Below are 20577 nucleotides of genomic sequence, written 5' to 3'. Positions count from 1 at the left end.
TAGATATCCAAATAAATTATATTTGTGTGTGTGTGTGTGTGTCAGTCTGTGTGTATGTTAAAAGGAGGTTTGTAAGATTGCAGCCCATGTAAGTGTGTGTGTGTGTGTGTGTGTGTGTGTGTGTGTGTGTGTGTGTGTGTGTGTGTGTGTGTGTGTGTGTGTGTGTGTGTGTGTGTGTGTTAGGGCCAGATTTATAGCTTGGAAGTGAAGTGACCTTTGGTCTAACATAAATAAGCTGATGAATGATTGAATATACCACAATCGATGCGTAAACTGTGTGATTAGCAGTTTAGAAGTCCAATGCTTGTAATGCCAGCAGCGGATTGAAGGTGCTTTTATATTTGTCAAGACCTAAATAAATCGATAATCAATTAAAATATATAATGAAAAACAATCGATTTTTTTTATTTTTTATTCTATTGTCAATAACAATATTAATATTATCAATATTGTGTTTGATGATGTGAGCTATTGTAAAGCTTTAATTTCCCCTCGGTGATGAGAAAAGTACCAATGCATGTATGTATGTATCTGCCTATTATAAAGTATGATTGAACACAGTGTGAGAGTTAGCAGTAGTGGGATGACAGGCCCTTACTGTCCAGGTAGATATGGTGAGGTTGGCTCCAGGCGCTCCAGAGATAGGGGTGGCCCGGTAGGGAGCAGCGGACCTGGAAGGTGTAGTTCAGCCTGGGGCTCAGGTCCAGGAACACCCTGGGCTCCCCAGACACATTTACCACCTGGGGCAGGAAAAATAGATAAACAGATTCTCTTGTACTAAGACTAATAAAGACAAATAAGATATCGATAAACTGCAATGCTGACTGACAAGCATGCATACTATACGGGCTATACGGCTCACGATACACATAGAGAAGGTACACACACGCACACACATCGCACCACAACACGCACAAATCTCTACTAACATAAGCACATAAATCTAGAGTAGACTAACACACACACACACACACACATACAACAGCACAACAAAACACACACACACACACATCTAGGCTCACACACACACACACACACACACACACACACACACACACACACACACACACACACACACACACACACACAGCAGCGTATTAGGCTCAATCAACATAACATCAATGATATTGACTTGATATTAGCTGGCATGTTGCACAGATATTGGGACGGATGAGTCAATGATATGTGGTGTCACGGCAACACAATGGCTCTCAGAGGGCGTCTTGTTTTCAATCTCGCCCAGCTGCAGCATGACTGTGTGTGTGACAGCCGGGCTCATGGCAGTTGAAGGCACTGCCATAGACAGTGCTTGGAACTGTCCAGAATTTATATCCATAGCATGGTTTGTTTGTTTTGCTAAATTCTATATGAAAGGGGACATATTATGAAACAACACTTTTCCTGGGATTTGGGGTGTTGTTGTGGGTCTCTGGTGCTCCCACACGCATACAAACTTTGAAGTTAGCCTGTACATGATTTTTTGAGTGAGATATGCATTTCTGAAAGTACCCTGCCTACAGTTACCAAACGACCGAGTCAGTTTCGGCGATCCCTCCCACGTAGGAAGGCGGTTAAATTTGGATATTACCACTCACTTCACCACCCCCTCCAATCAGAGCATAGATACAATTTTGTGGACCAGCGGACGAGCACTGGGCTGAGATGTTCGCGCATTTCAGAAACAGGGAGATTCCATACAACTATAGATGTCTAATTTGTCAGTTTGCCATGTGACTGCATGGCAGGTAGTCTGGCGGAGCTGCCGGACTGCCACCAGTTTCCCCCGCCGGAGCTGCCGGAGTGCCGCCAGAGCTTCGGATAAATTGCCGGCGAACCGCTCTAGCCGAGCCTTCTCTCGGAGGGACGCTAAAGTGTGTTGCATATAGGGCTGGGACGACGCGTCGACGTAATCGATTACGTCGACGCATAAATTACGTCGACGCGAAAAATGTGCGTCGATAAAAAAAAAAAGAAAATAAAAAAAAAAGATTGTGTGGCTCCCCAGACTTTCATAAGTGCAAGGCGTCACGCACTCGTTCCTCTAAGTATGGGAATTATTCAATGTAAAAGGAAACGATTCCGTGATATGTCGTCTTTGCAAAATGGAGATGACTTTCCATTCTAGCACCATGGCAATTCACCAGCACCTGAAGAGGCGCCACCTGGTAGCAGCTGCAGATGACCGAGCACCGTAGAATTGCATTACTTTGAACTTTTATTTTGGAATTTAAAGGCAATAAACATGTATTGAAATGTTAAGGAATTCATATTTTATGTCAATCAACATGTATAAATTGCTATTAGTCAATTAATGGGGAGATAATCGATAATCTAATCGAAATCGAATCGGACTGAAAAAATGAATCGTTAGATTAATCGATGCATCGAAAAAATAATCGCTAGATGAATCGTTTAAAAAATAATCGTTTATCCCAGCCCTAGTTGCATAGCGACCGTCGTGCATTTTGAAGGCAGCCAGGAGGGACAACTTTTTTGTATTCTTTAATAAAACAGCTACTTTGACTTTCTTGTTTTTTTTTTTAAATGTAGTGTGTCTATGACTTTTGTTTTGCCATGATAGTAACCGTTGTATAAAAGCAATAGATCACTTCAGTCAGTGGTATGTGCTCAATATACCACTGTGAAGGGGGTCGCCCGCCCTCCACTGCGCGTCGGGCCGAACAACGCCCCTTAACAGTGGTATAATGAGCACATACCACAGCCTGTCGTGATCTATTGCTTAATTATATTATATAGATAGGCCTACATTATATATTATTATTATTATTATTATTATTATTATTATTATTATTATTATTATATTACATTATATAGATATAGATATAGATATAGAGCTCTGGGAGTCCGCAAACAGCAACAATCACTTCGGCTCCACGCTGTGGTTCAGTCTGACAGCTCATCTGTATGCAATGGGCACCAGCTCATTTGCATTAAAGCTACAGACACCAGTAACAGCCCATTCTGAAGGGACCGAAACAGACGGGAATAGCGGCAAGCAAGAATTTTTTTCTACTAGATATTTCCAGCAAACAGCTTCAAAAACATGTTTTATGTCTCCTCTAAAAGCCTTTTATCTGAGGTATTTCAGCTTTATTTAGTTGAGCAACAAAGCATAAAAAAAATTAAGCATCCACCACCTTAATACAATCCTAATGCAAGCTCACAATCCACAAAACTGTTCTGAGATACGGATGAATGCATTCGATGTCAGTAAAATACAGTTAAATAATGAAGGAATATTTAGACAAACAAACAGACTTAAATGTCCTCAAAATCTTGATTTTTATTTTTTCATGACAATGTGCAATGTAAAGCTGAGCTGTGGGAGGAATACTTATATGCAGACACGCTTCTTGCATGCATCACACTGAGAGCGGGCACCTACCTGCCATACAGGCCAGGTGCTGTTGAATGTGTAGCGCACCTTGTAGCGGTCTGGGCTGGCAGCTGACTGAGATGGATCCCAGTATAAAACCAGCTGTCCCTGAACCGTCTGGGTGTGAGTCACATTAACTGGAGGACTTGGTTTGACTGGAAAGAAAACACCAAAAAATGCCAAAACCCAAACCAAGGCAGTAGGAAAACTAGACACATAGGACAATGTTGTAGTGGTAATAAAATTAGCTTACAACGAAGGAAAAAATATATATATATCCTCCGTTTAGACCTATGCAATCCACCTGATGATAGCAATAAGGCCAATGATCTTTCCTACACTGGCTCACAGGGATTTGTCAACCCTGACGACTGTCGGATGTCTAATTAAGACCACTGGATTAGGTTTATGTTCATTAATATCACAGCGGCTGATGGGCATTAGGCATTTAAATGTACACTTTTGTGTGCTCAGCAAATCATTTAAAAATTACTTTAGCATCAACTTAAAGGTGGTTGGGATTTTTCTGAATATATATATATATATATATATATATATATATATATATAGATATATATATCCTGCGTCTTCAGATAAATCATGTATAAGAGAGTTGGTTTTATATCTATATATCTATATATATATATATATATATATATATATATATATATATATATATATATATATATAGATATATATATCCTGCGTCTTCAGATAAATCATGTATAAGAGAGTTGGTTTTGGGTATAATGTCCACCCCTTTCATAGTATTTCCCTTCCTCATCCATGCTTACTATCTGAACTGAAATGTCACTAAATGTATTGAGTGTTTGTTTGTCACTACTTGAAGTGACGTATGGTGCACCTAAAGCTGGCCTTTTGAAATACATGCAGATTGAACATCAACTGTCCGGTTATTATGGAGGGAAAAACATAAATAGGCACTTTCTCTCCTAACCAATAGGATTGCCTCAGGAAACATGTTTTGAGAAGGGCTGTGAGGGTAATAATATGAAACCACGTACATTTAGCCATTGGGTTAGTCAACACATCACAAAATAATTCAAGTTGTTTCCCCTGCAACCCCTCAAAAATAAAATTATTTAAAGGCTTCATTTGATTTACGCCTCTAATGTAGAATTTCTTTGTACAAATCAAGTTACAAATAAATACTCTTAATTAAAAAGCAGAAACACAGTGCCGTTACTTCTTTGTGCCTGCTGAACCATCAACAGGGATTCTCCCTACGTGAAATCTACAATTAGCAAACTGATTCTCTGTCTCCAGAAGAAACCCCACAAATAAACACAAGCAGGATGCAAATAGCGGTGATTGCTTATGTGTTTGGGGATGCTCATGATGTGGATTCTACAGTAAATATAGCCATCATAAACGTAGACAGTGGAGCTGCATGAGTGAGGCTGGTCAAAGGCCTTCATGGATATTGCTCTGCATCAGTGTCGCAGGGCACATTTGTTATAGGGGGATGTATAATGTGAGAGCGGCAGTTACAGACTGTAGACTCGCACTGTTCCCAGTGTGAAGATAAAACATCATAATTTCATTGGAGAGCCACACCAGCCTCATTGTAGAGAATTCACCCTGAAAGGTGGGAGCAGACAGAGCCCAGCACAGAGCACACACTGTTGTATACCAATCATGCTTGCCTTTAACAGGAGAATAGGGCCGTTGAGAAGCAAGCTCGTAATTGTCTCCTTATCATTCCAGATCATGCCAAGCCTTTGGATCTCTTTTGGAAAATGCAGACTTCAAAACACATTTCCCAGAACTCCGAAAATTCAAATTTCTTTCTTTCACCAACCATTCTTCATTTACTGAGGTTTCTCTGTGATTCAGAACTTATGTAAGTGTCTCCTTACCTGGGCGGGCTGGAACACGGAGCAGGACGGGGCCGATGGTGGCATTTAGGACAGCAGTGGCTACCATAACAAAGGACCGCTTGGCGTTGTCAAGGGCAATGGAACAAATGTGGGAACAGTTAACCGGCTTAGAGACCTCGGCACTTGTGACACTGTGGGCACCCTGTCCGGTTGGCAGGCTGGGAACGGATGAGATCAAAGCTTGCGTTTTAATCTTTGCACATATTTTCTATTTAATTTTTCCTATAAAAAGTGAAAGAGATATTATATACAATGGTTTAATTTGAGACTATCTTGTCATTTGCCTTTTGTATAATTAACAATTATAAAATCATTACATTTGGAAAGAAATACACAGCAATAGTCCGATGGCTCTGATAGAAACTCTAAGAAAGCCATTTGCAATGCTTTCAAACCAAATTTGAAATTGGGACAAGAAGGTTTGTCTAGTTATATTATTTGACTGTTTATTGGCAGCGCATGTCTCATCTTGTATGTGTTAGTTCAGCTGTAAACTGTGTTTATCCCAGAGATGGCCAGGCTGATAAATGCAGGATACAGGTTCTGTGGGACCTGCTTCACTGAGCTGCAGATAGCCAGTCTTTTTCCTTCGCTGTGATGAAGGGAAAGACTGCTGTTCAGATAACACGTACCAGTTTATTCACACAAATAAAACAAACTCACGTGCGCACGCACACACACAACCTCATGCAGTAACACACACAGACACACACCTACACACACAGCATGGACATACATCCATTTACAAACACTAACACCTTTGCACATGGGGCCTGAGGCAAGGCATGATAGGCATACCAAACAGGCGACGTGAGTTTAAAGGTCCCATGACATGAAAATCTCACTTTATGAGGTTTTCTAACATAAATATGATTTCCCCTAGCCTGCCTATGGTCCCCCAGTGGCTAAAACTTGCGTTTGGTGTAAAACGAGCACTAGCTGTTCTGCTCGCCTTTGAAAAACCGGAGGCGCGCTGATTTTGAATGTCTTTATTTATGTCGTCATAAAGCATCTAAGCTCCTCCCCTTACTCTGCCTGGCCCGCCCAGAGACGTTGGCCCGCCAATGAGACACGACCGTGCGAGCGCCACATGTGTGTGTGTGAATACACAGACTGTAACGCAAGTATTTCTGGTCGGTTCTTTGACGTCTCTTGTATTTCCACAACGAGACTGTAGTGGGGGTTATCTGAGCCATGGTTGAGAAGGGATTGGGGGAAAGGAACTTTGGCTTTGACTCGCTGAAGTACATGAACTGCGACATGCCGCCGGTTGCCGCGAGGCACCATCGCCCGGCAGCGGGCAGCCGGCAGCGGGCAGCCGGCAGCAGGCAGCGCGCGGTTCAGTCTACTTCAGATTGATGTGAAAGTGGAAGAACCAGAGACGTCGCAGAACCCGACAAAGTCGTTTGTGATTCATAATATCGTCTGGAGGCGCACACAGCTTTTGGCCGTGATAATATGTATTATATGATATAGATATCTATGTATTATATGATATTATTTAGATATAGATATCTATATACAGGACTGTAACGCAAGTCTTGTACACTTCCTTGTTATTTGGATAACCGTTCTGCTTTTGGTGTTATGGCGCATAACACGTCGGACTCTCGTCTCTGCTATTTCTACAACGAGACTCGTAGTGGGGGTTAACTCAGCCAAGGTTGAGAATGAATTGGGGGGAAGGAACTTTGGCTTTGACTCCCTCAAGAACATGAACCATGACATGGAGGAGAAAGGGATTGTTGGCGGCGAATGTCTCCCGCTTGAGCCCCGCTGAGGGGCAGCTAAGCCCCTTAGCTACCCCGCTGAGGGGCAGCTAAGCGCTGCCCGGCAGTAATCCCTTTCTCCTCCTTGTCGTGGTTTAATCTACTTCACATTGATGAGGACGTGGAAGAACCAGGAACGTCGGAGAACCCAACGCGGTCATTTGAGATTCATAATATCGGCTCACACAGCTTTTGGCCATGATAATATATATTATATGATATAGATATCTATGTAGGCTATATGATAATATTTAGATATAGAGCTCCAGGACTCCCGTGTGTTCTAGAAGATTTACAGAACACGGCTAAAGGCTGTGTGCGCCTCGCCATTGCGATACATCCACTGTACACACACTCAACAGAACGCATGGTACCGTGGCTGCAAGCTGCTCAGGGCCACACTCCCACCCTCCTCCTTGACCCGCCTCGCTCCTCCTCATTTGCATTATAGCTACAGACGCCAAAACAGCGCATTTGGGGGAAGCTCAATGTGCGACTGGCTCGGAGTGGCTGTAACTCTGCACCACGGCAGAATTTCGGGAACGTCTTTGAATACTGTGTTATTTGCCAACTAATACCTATATTAAAGAATACATAAAATAGCATGTCATGGGACCTTTAAACCAGAGCGAGCCCAGGGCAGCGCTTTGTGCATAGTTCAAACCAGATATCTGAGATTCGTACTCACGCCAGGTGCTGCCGGCTGATTACCGTGGTGCTAAACACCAAGGGTTCTGGTTGTGGGCTGCGAGAGTTCAGATCACAAACAACATTTTCCCAGTCGTCATCAACAGCACACAGGATGCTCCAGCAGAGACCTGAGGGATATTGAATTTCCTGGGTTAGTGCGTCCAGCAGAAGACACGCTCACCCTACCGAGGGGTTCTGTGAAAAGGCCTCATGTGAATATCCTGACAGGTTTAGCCAATTCTGCTTGGAAACTCTTGATTGAATCGGAGTGGTAGAATATAATTGGCTGGATGTGGATCTTGCTTGAGCATTGATTATGATGTGTCATAATCAATGCTCAGAAACAATTGTTCCTTAGTTGGTTCCTTGTTCCTCATGGATTCCCATTTTCTAAGTGTTTTTCTGTTTTCTAAGATTTATTTTATTTTACTAAAGAAACTTTTTTGTTGTCCTATCCCTTCTTGTTCCTGCTGCCCAACCAGCACCTGGCCGTGACAACTCGCTTTTATTGTTTCATTGCCAAATGTAAAATATTTCCTATTTCAATATTAATGTGAAGTTTCCCAAAAGAATTACATTATTATTACAGTACGTGGTTCAACCTAAACACGTGTTCACATTAATCAAACAGCATCAATCTTTCACAGCAAGGAACCACTAGAAGGACCTTCCACTGTGGTCATAATGGTCATGAAGGTTGGGGATGGCCTCAGGGGCAAGACAGTGTTGTAGATTCATCATTGATACGAGCAGTGAAGGTGGTGGATGTCCGCTAGAACCCTCTAGGAGGGGCCCTCCATCAGACAATGAGAAGCTGTAGGCAGCTCCATAAATAACAATGGCAGCTGCAGCGCAATCCTAAAATCTGTCTGTCACTCAAGACTTCTTTTATACCGGACATAAATATCATCTATTTGATGTTAATGTTATCAGGTAATAAATAGCTGCAGAATTCTCCTGAAAGCTCCAAAATGTAATGCGTTTAGGAATTATTTTACAAAAATCAATATTCTTACTTAGCAGTGATTTGCCGCACAGCGTGTGAGATCGAAAACCAAGGTCAAAAACTGAAAGGGTGTTATCAATACTGTGTCAATAATAGTTAAAGGATTAAGAAGTGTACTTCACAAAATTACTACTGCTTGCCGTCTGCGTCCAATATGGCCAAGGCTACTACAGGCTAACACCCAGGCTAATACAGGCTCACACCCAGGCTACTACAGGCTGTGACAGACTAACACCCAGACTACTACAGGCTGCTACAGGCTAACACCGAGGTTAATAAAAGCTAACACCAAGGCTACTATAGGCTGCTACAAGCTGAAAGGCTCTTTATGGTTCGAGGTTGACGCAACGCAAGGGGGTTACAGACATGTTACGTCATTGCGGAGGACCCTCCTTGCGTCGACCGCAAGGGCCTGACGTGCGCCTCCCAAAAAGTGTAACCTCGCGTCGAGGCGACGCAGCCGCAAGGGCTGTGATTGGTTCGCTAACTACATCATTTCCGGCAAAACGCTTTGTATGTAAAAAATCTAAGGCAAAACATCGGTGCCCGTAACCATTTTTTTCACTCGCTAGTAATCTGTAAAAAGCGGCAATGTTTGTATTCGGTCATCAAAGACTTTGAAGGTAATAACGAGAATGGACAATGACGACCAACTAGCAGCCTATCTTCTGGTTTTGTTGCACATTGTTTGAGTCGTATTCAGCTTTCAAGTTGCTGGAATCCATACCGTACCATAATCAAACTTCTAGGAGCAGAGCAATTGTAAAGTAATAGCATGCACAGACAAAGACCAACTATTTGTTCTCTCTTTACCATGGACATGCATAACGACACGTAAACCCGACGCAGAACCATAAAGGTTCACGACTACGTTGAAGCGACTGCGTGTTCATTGCGTTGTTGCGTGAACATGGAACCATAATCAGCCCTTAACAACCAGGCTAGATACATCTGAACTCTGTAGGCAGAAACACTGATTTACTTTGGGGTTTAATATTTTGGATTCCCTGCTCAGTGTTGTGTTGCTTGTTTTGTTCTTCTTTTTATTGTCATTCCACCTACATTGAAATGACTCATCATGTGTCACTCTGACGTTCATTGTTTGCTGGTTCTCAAGACCACAGGTGGCGTCATCCAGATTGTGCATGTTAATGAGATACCTGATGACTCAGTCGTCAAGGTTAATGTTTTTTAGAGCCCAGGTCTTGGCTTCAAATAGATAACTGAAATTTCAATCAACGAGCACTGCAAAACAGCAATGAAAAAGTGAACTTTTTAATATTCTAATAAAAATTCACCTTCATGAATGTTATCAATTAATTTTAGAAGCATTTTCTGTCAAATATGTTGAAATTCTCTTTACATATTGACAGCATCAGTTGATTAGCTACCTGTCTGTCTACCTTCCTGGCTACGTGCCCACACTCAGCCCATTAGTATCAACTTTATTTGATGGTTTCTTACCCCCAGTGGGCTGGTTGTTTTCTCCACGTTGTGACGTGTTCTTCAAACCTCTGTAGCGGCACCGTGGGGGCTGTGTTCTGTGCGATGGAGAGCCATGATATGGGGCGGCAACAGATGCCATGCCTGCAGTATTCCCCTCTGTATTGTGGTGAGCTGAGGGCAGACTGCAGCACAGCTCATCGTGCCAGGGCAGATCCACAGCTAACTCCCCATGGGGAGGCTGTCCACGTCCTGGTTCCAAACCCAAAGAACCTGGCTCACAGAGGTAATGGGGAAGCAGTCATTTCACCTGTCCCGGGCACTTTCGACATTCCCAACAAGCCTGTTGATGTGTGGTTTGTTGATTGTTGGTTCATCATATTCTGTGATAACCTCAGAAGATAAAGAAATTAAGGGTGCACTCACACTAGGCCATCTCGCCGTGGCCGTTGGCCGTTATCACACCTAACCGTGCTCAAATGGCCCCATTGTTCTCTGGCCTGCACTCACACTAGGCCATCTGGCCGTGGCCGTTGGCTGACGCAACTGTGGCCTGGCCACGGTAGGCGCTTGTACATACGTCATCACGTCGTAAGTAACACGTCATCACCAAGCGTCTGCTGCATGGACCATAATAAAGTCTGCCGCCAGTCAGAGTTTTAACAACAATGGACAACAACAAAGAGAACACAGTTCGCACTTTGCTGAGTCTGTTGCTTATTTGGATATATGTTTACCGTTTACTGGGAAAGAAGGCTCGTCGCCTTTATTATGTCCGTGGTCGTCGCATGGACTATACGTCATCCAGCTCAGGTTGCGTAGCCGTGCGTGTGCGCGTGTCGGCTCATTAGCATCTGTACCGTAGCGGCCCGTACCGTAGCAGCACACCTCTCCCAAGTGGCCAAATTGGCCTGGCCTGGCCAGACTGGCCACACTCACACTCAGGCACGTGCAGAGGGGGGGGCTATGGGTGCCCGAGCCCCTGCCCTTTTCCCTCTGAAGGACCAAAGTGCCCTTTTGAGTGGTAATTTAAATTTTCAATGCTTTGTAAAATTACACATGAACAATTAATTAATTAAAAATTAACATGTGAATAAATTATTCGAGAATAAAAATGTCTAAAAGTAATAATCGAGAAGTAAAGTTTGTACTTTGTAGCCTCGTTTACCGGCGCTCAGTGCGCAGCTGCCGCTGGGTCACGTCATAGGCTATCAACGTGACTTTTCACCTTTGCCTGCCTGCGCGATGCGCTTGTTGTTTTAAGAGACGGTACAATGCAGGGTAAAATCACTACAGAGTCAGACACAGACAGTTGTTTCCAAAACCATTAAGTTGATAATGCTAAATAAACTGTAACAGTTATCTCGTTTTGTAGCGTCATTTTGAAGTATAGGCCTATGTTTGCCAGCAAAAGCTTTTCAACAAGCATCGTTTTAACTGACTGTGAAAGTGGCTACCACTCGGTTTATTTTATATAGCTTACCAGCAAACCTATCTGGGAAACCTTTTGAAATTGCAAAGGGAAAGCATACATTGTTATATTGAATCTGTATAGGCTACTCTGTAGTAACTACGTGGCCATGGCCACATGACATGGCCAGTGGCGGTGGGTCAATAGAGGGCGCCAGGGCGCTGTCACACCATATTTGTACCGGGTGCCACGTCATCCCGGTACAGACCCCCCACAGTAACAGACCCCCAGTCTATTACTGTGCCAAACCAAAATTGTTGATCACCAGCCGCCACTGGACATGACAAATCCGTTTCATGTCTACTCTGTCTCAGTGTCTCTGACAGTAGTGGTTTTTGCATGTGCCCTTTTTTGAATTTGAGCCCCTGCCCCTCAAAGGGTCGCTGCACGGCCCTGCTCACACTGGCAGATTTGAGCACGGTGGTGTGAAAACGGCCACGGCCACGGCCAGATGGCCTAGTGTGAGTGCACCCTAACACTGGAAAACAACATTGTTCTGTAGAATAATTGCGTTCATATAAAAATAAATCGGGTATGTTTGAGCATTTTCTGTTCCCTTAAAGAGTGTAGCCATATTCATGGTCTTTCCAATGCAGTTTCCCCCCCAACTGAAAAGGAGACTATCTCTCATTCTGTTTTTTCTCTCCTATTAAAAAGAGAAGGGAAACAGCTTATAAAAGAGGTATCGGGGATCCTAAGATGACCAGGGTGCTTTGCTGTTCTCATATTGGCAGCAGAACTATGCAATGGGGAAATCTCTTCAATACTTATTCTCTAACACTGTGTCATTGACATAAGTTTGCTACACTATATCATTTGGTTGAGTCAACAAGATAGCCAAGCGGGAAGTTAAGTATATATCAGAGGTGGAAGGAACTCTGGTAGGTGGATGAGTAGCTTCCACAGAAAGTCAAGTATCAATGGGCAATAAACCAATCCATGTACAAAAACGCCAGCTTACATTACAGTATAATCCACAATAGCTGAAATAATAGCAAGTTTTCAAAGGCTGTAAAATAAATCCAGAAATTCAATAATGATTGTACATTCTAATTATATTGACACAATACCCGTTTTTCTTTATTAAACTCACACATTCCATAGATCTCACACAAATTTGCTCTTTAGTTTTAACTGTATAAATGTATATTTTAAAACAAGATATAGATACTTTTGAAAAGGTTCTTGGGGAAAAAGCTCAATCAAATATTTCCAGCAATCAATATATATTTGTGTTACTTTAGTTTTGTTGTGTTGCAAAAGGCAAACTGAATGGGCCAATTGCTCTGTCAGTTAGCATTGCTGCGCTTTAAAACCGAACTCCTTAAAACGGAGGTTTTGGAGTTTAACACGCAGCTGCGCACAAGGTTGAACGTGATTGCTGTGTAACGACTCGTACAGGATCAGCTGATACCTAGCTGACTCGGTTTAAACTGCTTGGAAACCGGAAATACTCAGTTTTCTAGTATACCCCAGAGCAGATGCAGTCTAAACTTCATGGTGGATGCATTTTGTGCTATAATTACCAACAAAAACGTAATGGGAATGTAAAGTGAACTTTAACATAATAAAACTATAATAAATAAAAACGCTAATAATGTTGACATATATTATGAAATAGTCTAGGCTACTTTTTGTGGAAATCTGAGTCTGGAATCTGCCCTCACCTACGTCAATCAATTACTTGTCATTGTTTTCTCTTGGTGTGTGTATGCAAACGTGATTACTTAATTAATTGAAAACAAACTAATAGGCCTATGCGAGTAATTTGGGTAATGCCATGCCTTTCAATTCTCGGAGAAGGAGAGGACCATTGTAGTTAAGCATTGACCTTTTTATGTTTCGTTGAATGGTACGATCCTGTGCGTTCATTTATTTTTTTTACATACAGGCAATCAAGTTTTAGTTGGGCACTTTAAGCAACTCCGATATTGTAGCCTGTATTGTACTGAAGGCCTACCTGGTGTAATAAGTGTAAATGTATCATACCTATTAATAATAATTCATAAAACTAATTCTGTGTGTGTGTGTCGGTTATGATGGAGCCTTGTTACATCCTGCAAACTGGTTTAGTCTCCTCTAAAACCACGTCAGTTTCGAGATTAGACTAACACGCACAAAATACGCCCGCTAGTGTCTGATGTTAATTTCTCTGAAGACACAGCAATTGAGATCAAGGTAAAACACAGCTGCAGGTTGAACCACAAGTACATATGACACAGCAATGGAGCTTAAGACGTCACGTGACTTCTTGAGTTTAAAACCGTGTTAAACTCTAAAAAGTGGCTAAGCTAGCGACAGAGCAATTGCCCCGATGTGGTTAAAGTAGGGATGCACCGATCCGATATTTGTATCGGTATCGGTACCGATATTGAAGACATTTCTAGATCGGGTATCGGTGACAAATGGGCCGATCCATATTAAAAAAAAATATATATATATATATTTTTTTTTTTACGTTTATGTACATACTTGAATCCTATTCCTACTACCTTGCTGCTTTGATAATTGAATTTCCCACGAAAATGTTCTCACGGGATTAATAAAAGTGTATCTATCTATCTATTGGCTGATCTATTCAGTTTCTATGCTGTGCGCTGTGAGTGGCGTCATAAACAAGCAACACGCCGTGCGGAGCCTACAGTGATTGCAAAATGGAGCGAGCAAAAGGATCTGCTATCTGGAGCTATTTCACTTTACCTAAGCCAGCAAGCTCCACGGCTACATGCAACATATGCAAAGTAAATTTCCCGAGGGGTGGTACTAAACCTTCTAGCTTTAATACCACAAACCTTATAAAGCACCTCCAAAAATTCAAGTCTCATGATCCCAGTCTTTTCCCCTCAATGAAACTTACAGTTTGTAGCCATAATTTCGCGCTGTTTTTCTATATCGGTATCGGATCGGTATCGGCCGATACTAAACCTCAGATATCGGTATCGGTATCGGAGGTGAAAAAAGCGGATCGGTGCATCCCTAGGTTAAAGTGAATCTGTTGTGAGCTGCTCAGGTTGAGTTTATATTGGACGCAAAACATACCATGAAAGATCAGCAAAACGGACACCAGGAATCCCAGCATGTTGAAACGAGTAGTACCACTGTAACAGTAGGTTACAGAAGAGATCATAATGAGGATGAATAAGAGAAGACAGTTGATCATATTGCGCGTTTTGGGATCATTTTACAAAAATCAATGTTCCTACTTAGCAGTGATTTGCAACACAGCGTTTCAGATCGAAAAACCAAGGTCAAAAACAGAAAGGGTGTTATCAATCTTCTGTAAATGATAGTTAAAGGATCAAGAAGTACACCATATAATTACTACTGCTTGCAGTCTGCGCCCAATATGGTCCAGGCTACTACAGGCTGTTACAGGCCAACAACCAGGCTAATAAAGGCTAACACCCAAGCTACTACAGGCTGATCAGTGGCAGGTGTGACAGGGTCACATAATACTTCTTTCATGCAGAGTGATGGTGAAAATTTAAGGCATACACACACACACATATATATACAGACACACACACACTCACATACATTAATATTACAATAACAGATTGTCTCGCTTATTCATGCTACAATGTGTTACCAGCGTGCTAAGCATGTCATGAGATGTGTAAAATCATAATTCCGGCTTCCTGTGCCAAATTGAACCTTATTTGCATTAGGATCCAGCTAAGTACTTACACTGTGTGTGTTCACCGTCCAGCTTTAACTATGATGATGCCCTAGTTGAAAAAGGGTTGGCGAGAGAGAGCAGAATGGAAAGCTTTTAGATAGACTCTCTGTGTAGTGATATACACTACAGGTCACATCCAATGCACCAAGCCTAAATGAACCCTACCAGAAGAGATGCTTTATGATATACTAATGAGGAACGTTGGTTTCTAATTAGGACAAAGGTGCAGTTGAGCGCTGCAGCACCCACTGCCAGACCTGGGGCTATTATTGTTTTGGAATGAAACACTCAATGATAATAGATATGATGTGGGCTGCAGCTTCAACAGCTTGCGTCGAAAAATACCTACACGCTCCCATTAATTTGCTCTTTATCGCTTTCTTCAAATGCTTACGACTGGTATCATGGCTGAAAAACCAAAGACGAATCTCTTTTTTCCCAAAGTGAAGGCTGCAGTCTTGCTAGAACACTTCCTTGCTTGTCGCGTCCTATGGAGATGAGGCTAGAGTGCTGCCTAGTGTTTGTAGCGTTTAGAGTTTGGAACGACTTGCTAGTGTGGAAGCGCTTCCGCTTTTTAAATATTGCTCTGGTGTTAAATATTTTAAGTGTTGAACTTGTTACTAGCGACAGTAGTTTGTTTAAACACCACCTACTTACATATTAAATCAAATCAATCCAAAATAAATATAGCCTATCATTACGTTGCAAAAACTTTTAAAAGAAATCTCACTATTTTTAAATATCCCGCTCAGCGTGTGAACGCAAAGGATTGTGGGTATTTTGGCTCGTTGAGGATCTATTTTTGCATACCTGAAAAATCTCGGGATTCTCAAAAATAAAGGACGCGAAAAGGACACAAATTTCCGAGTGTCCTCAACATTGGAACAGTGCTTGTCGGCGTTCTATGACGTAGCGTCCTTAAAAGGGCAGCCGTTTAGCATATTCCTTCACAATGGGAAACAGCCCCAGGCTACTATAGGCCGCTACAGGCTGAAGGGCTCTTTATGGTACCACGTTTACGCAATGAAAGGGGGTTACAGACCCGTTACATCCTTGCGGACCCTCTTCACGATCTCTGAAATGGGCTGCTATATGTGTGAGCCAACCAACACTATGGCAGGCCGTTTTAAATTTGAATTAACAGAATTAATACAGCATACAAATTTAATTCTGCCGAGTAAGCCAAGATCATCATTTAAAAGATATGAATGTTTTTGGCCTACTCAGAATTCGCAGAAGCACAAATTTTGCTGCTGGCACGATATGTAGTGCAATTTCTTAAAGGTTGCATGGCTTGAAAATGTCACTTCATGAGGTTTTCTAACATTAACACGAGTTCCTCTAGCCTGCCTATGGTCCCCCAGTAGCTAGCGACTGTGTGAGCGCCACGTGTGTGTGTGTCGAAATATACACACACTGTAATGCAAGTGTAGTATACTTCTTTGATATTTGGATAACCATTCTGCTGTTGGTGTTATGGCGCATAACATGCAACATAAGGTGCGTAAAGCTACAATTCGGTGAAAAGACTGCGTCGGGCCTCTCTAGTAGGGGTTATCTCGGCCATGGTTGAGAAGGAATTGGGGGAAAGGAACTTTGGCTTTGACTCCCTGAAGTCCAGATTGAACCGCGACATGGAGGTGTGATTGTGATTGTTGCCCGGGATTGTTGCCCGTGATTGTCTCCCGCCTGAGCTCCGCTGCCGGGTGGTGGCGGTGGAGCCCCATGGCAGTGCTGGGCGGCAGCAGTGGAGCCCCGCGGCGGTGGTGCCCTGGGGCGCTGGTGCTCCAACGCCGGTGCCCCGGCAGTGGGGCTCCGGCGGGAGACAATCGCGGGCAACAATCCCTTTCTCCTCCATGTCGCTGCTCAGATTGACGTGGAAGTGGAAGAACCAGAGTCGTCGGAGAACCCGACGCAGTCGTTTGAGGTTCATAATATCATCCGGAGGCGCACACAGCTTTTGGACGTGAAATATATATTATTTTATATAGATTTCTATTTTTTCATATTATATTATTTAGATATAGAGCTCCAGGACTCCCGCAGGAGCACCCAGAGTGTTCTAGAATATTTACGGCCAAAATATGTGTGCGCCTCCGGATGATATTATGAATTGGAGCCATTGTGATACATCCACTGTAAACGCTAGCGCATAGTACCGTGGCCGCAAAGCTGCTCAGGGCCACACCCCCACCCTCCACCTTGACCCACCTCTAAAAAACGGCACGGTTGTGCTCATTGTGGGACTGGCTCGTAGTGGCTGTAATTCTGCACTAAGGCTGAATTTCTTGAACGTTTTCAAATACTGTATTAGGGGCCCACTCACACCTATATAACAACATCCATAAAGTAGCATGCCTTTAAATACTGCAATTCTGTTAATATTGCGACATGCCAATTTTATCATTGTGTGGATTAATGTATGAGTTTAACGTTGTGGTGAGTTCTACAGGATGGGCCGAACAGAAGAGAATATAGTTGATTCTAATTGCCTATAAAATCGGAGGTATCTGGTCTACATTTTAATTGTTATTTGTTTTAACCATCTGTTGGTCAACATGACGATATCGCAATACGTCAACCAGTACGTGTATGTATCTTACGTATGTATATAAGATACATACATGAATAATTTTCCCTCCCGTCCTTTATAAGAATTTTAATCTACAAAGTGAAGCCTTGACCATCAAAGCTAAAACTCCTTCCCATACAACAACCCCTATGTCTCTAAAAACCGACGAAAAGTTTGTGAAACTATTTACTTTGTCTTTCCACCTGAGAACCACAGATATGTCCCCTTTAATTTTCCTATTCATAGACTTCAATGCCTCTATGTCGAACCATGAATCTGTTAATTATGCTCTTTTTTCACCACAATGCCATACTTTAAAGAACGATTATTTTTAAGATGTTCTTCTCTGCCGACCCAAGCCCTTTGAACATAATATTTATTGTCTTGATTATTTGCTCTGAATGCCTCCCTGTTTTGTCTTATTATTTTTTAGTTCCTAAACATCTAATGATTTTCTAAAGTTAGAAATCTTAAGTTTTATGTTCTTTTGAGCATTGCCCAACAGCTAGAGCAGGAGACAGGGGGTAATCCTGTTGCATCTACACATCTATTAAATCAGTGTTTCAAAACAATTCAGTGAGTGAGTTAGAGAGAGAATGTAAGTGAGTGAGTGAGTGGGCGTCCATGAATAACAACACATTTCTCTGGAAAGTGTACCACAGAAATCAAAACAGCCAAATCAATTAATAAATGATGTAAAATCAATATCTTCTTTGTATCACGTCTGACATAGTAGACAAACAAATACCATTTCACAACGATCTTACAAATATTAGGCTACACTACCAATACCTATTTAAACTATTATTTAGATGGAATTATGCATCCACACTGCAGTCATCATTTGCCTGAAAAATGTTGGACTGGAAACTGACATGCATTGCTCTTGCCCACCGTCCCCTCGTAATCTCTGAAAAGAAAATAGGTAATTCATCCAATTAAACTGGTTTGGCTTTGCTCTTGTTCTTCCAAAAACATGTAGCCGTGTTTTGCCTCCACGTTATGCCCCAAGAGGAACCGCTGAACAAGGCCAACAATTCATGCGGTGCTGACTCACACTTTCTATCCTTCCCAAACTACACGTCAACGCGTAAAGGCTTGCCTATATGGACACTTTTGGAAATGCTGAGAAAGAAGCATGAAGCGGCGGTACTTCCGGATGGGTAGGCCTACAGTTAGGGTTAGATTATTAGAAGCAATTCAACACACACGCATCGTCCCCGTCCCGTCCCCCTTGGATTTACCTAAATGCGCGAAGTGTAGACATGCTGAAGGCGCGAATATTTGGCACAAGGACTCTTCCAAACTCTTCACGTTAACATTGTTGAGTTTCCATGTGTCATATAACAGAAAAGTACATTGACAGCCATGCATACGAATATAAGAACTGTAAGGTGCTGTCGTGTCACATAAAGTATCTACTATAGGCCTATCTATGAATAGCTGAGAAGCATACAGGTCACACCTGCCCGAGAAGAACTTCAATCATGCCGTCGTCAGAGTGGTAGATAAATCTCACTGGAGTACTTTTTTCATCCGGTATTATTTTAAATAGTTATTTCTTACTGTGCAATAAAGGTTTTCAATGTGGAAGAGCTCGCTGCTATCCGGAGTGTCACGTGGGCCACATCAAAGTGCAGTCACAAGAGACAGGACATCGAGTGGACTTCAGGAAGGTTGTCTCTCGATCCTGGTCTGGTTCCGTCTGTCCACTTCGACTAGCTCTCCTTGTAACGCTTTAATCCTTTTTGTAGTTTAGGGAGATGTGTTCCCAAATAAAGTACGGCGCGTTTCACCGTAAACAACAGTGGTGCCCTCGGAGTCGCATTTTTTCTGCTCGCCTGTACGAGGAGAGAGGAGAGACAGGATCATCTGTAAGAATTAACTGTCTTCTGAAGACAGCGGGGCTTGGCGGAGTATCCACGACGATCAACTAAACCACGCCCCCCCCCCCCCCAAACCGCGCTCTCCTGTATAGGCGCGTTCACTCTCCTGGGGATAACGAGACGGCTCGCCAGTGATGACGCTCACGCTTACGCGTGTTCCCGACAGCGATCGTTCATGTGCACTTGGGAATCTAAAAGTTCTTCACAGCAGGGTTTTTTATCCGGTAAAACATAACTTAGTAGGATCAGTTTCAAGTTTGCATGCCTTTATTTCCTTGATGCCTAAAACCTTTCTTTTGCTTTTATTTATGAGAAGCACATACAGTATTGTCAATACTGTATGTGCTTCTTGAGTAAACCGTTCTTGTTACACCATGTTCATGCGCGTCACTAGTAGACCACACGTCACCAACTGGGCAAAATTTGGCCCGAGTTGCCGAACCGAAGTAGATTCATAACAGCGTCATGAGGTGTCGTTCACGCAAACTTTCTGACGTCGCGAAAAAATGTTATCCCCATCATTTCCAGCGATCTGAAAGCACCATATAAGCAGCAAGGTGAGTGATGTCATTCAGTGACGTCATACCTTTCAACAAAATTGTGCACAGTGAAACAGAATTAAGACCCAATAGTTATAAGAGATGAACTCTCCTTCATTAAAGGGAAATTTGGGAGCGGATTTAAGTGATAGGGAATTTATTCTAAAAGCATTTTTTGTAATATTTAATTTCTCATTATATCAGGCCTTGTAGTTTATGTTTCT

The 20577-nt window shown here is 42.5% G+C and overlaps 1 protein-coding gene across 5 annotated transcripts; it reads right to left on the bottom strand.

Annotated features, from left to right (window-relative positions):
- Nucleotides 1-75: 75 nt before the first annotated feature.
- LOC130392848 (leptin receptor-like) lies at nt 76-19861 on the bottom strand. 5 transcript variants are annotated; one of them, XM_056603347.1, is made up of 8 exons: nt 19495-19861; nt 15365-15405; nt 14717-14775; nt 10228-10479; nt 7756-7885; nt 5278-5456; nt 3407-3552; nt 76-740 (listed from the first exon to the last, which is right to left on the bottom strand). In XM_056603347.1, the coding sequence occupies exons 3-8, from the start codon at nt 14754-14756 to the stop codon at nt 570-572; spliced, it is 918 nt and encodes a 305-aa protein (XP_056459322.1). In that variant the 5' UTR covers nt 14757-14775; nt 15365-15405; nt 19495-19861; the 3' UTR covers nt 76-569. The 5 variants fall into 5 exon arrangements, with proteins under 5 accessions (XP_056459322.1, XP_056459321.1, XP_056459320.1 ...); XM_056603346.1 differs by having other exon boundaries at nt 15365-19861; XM_056603345.1 differs by having other exon boundaries at nt 14717-15405.
- Nucleotides 19862-20577: the final 716 nt, after the last annotated feature.

Source organism: Gadus chalcogrammus, chromosome 12 (assembly GCF_026213295.1).
Source record: "Gadus chalcogrammus isolate NIFS_2021 chromosome 12, NIFS_Gcha_1.0, whole genome shotgun sequence".
In the NCBI taxonomy this organism is placed as follows: domain Eukaryota; kingdom Metazoa; phylum Chordata; class Actinopteri; order Gadiformes; family Gadidae; genus Gadus; species Gadus chalcogrammus.
The sequence above is the reverse complement of the archived record's forward strand: the minus strand, read 5'-3'. Positions and strand labels throughout refer to the sequence as shown.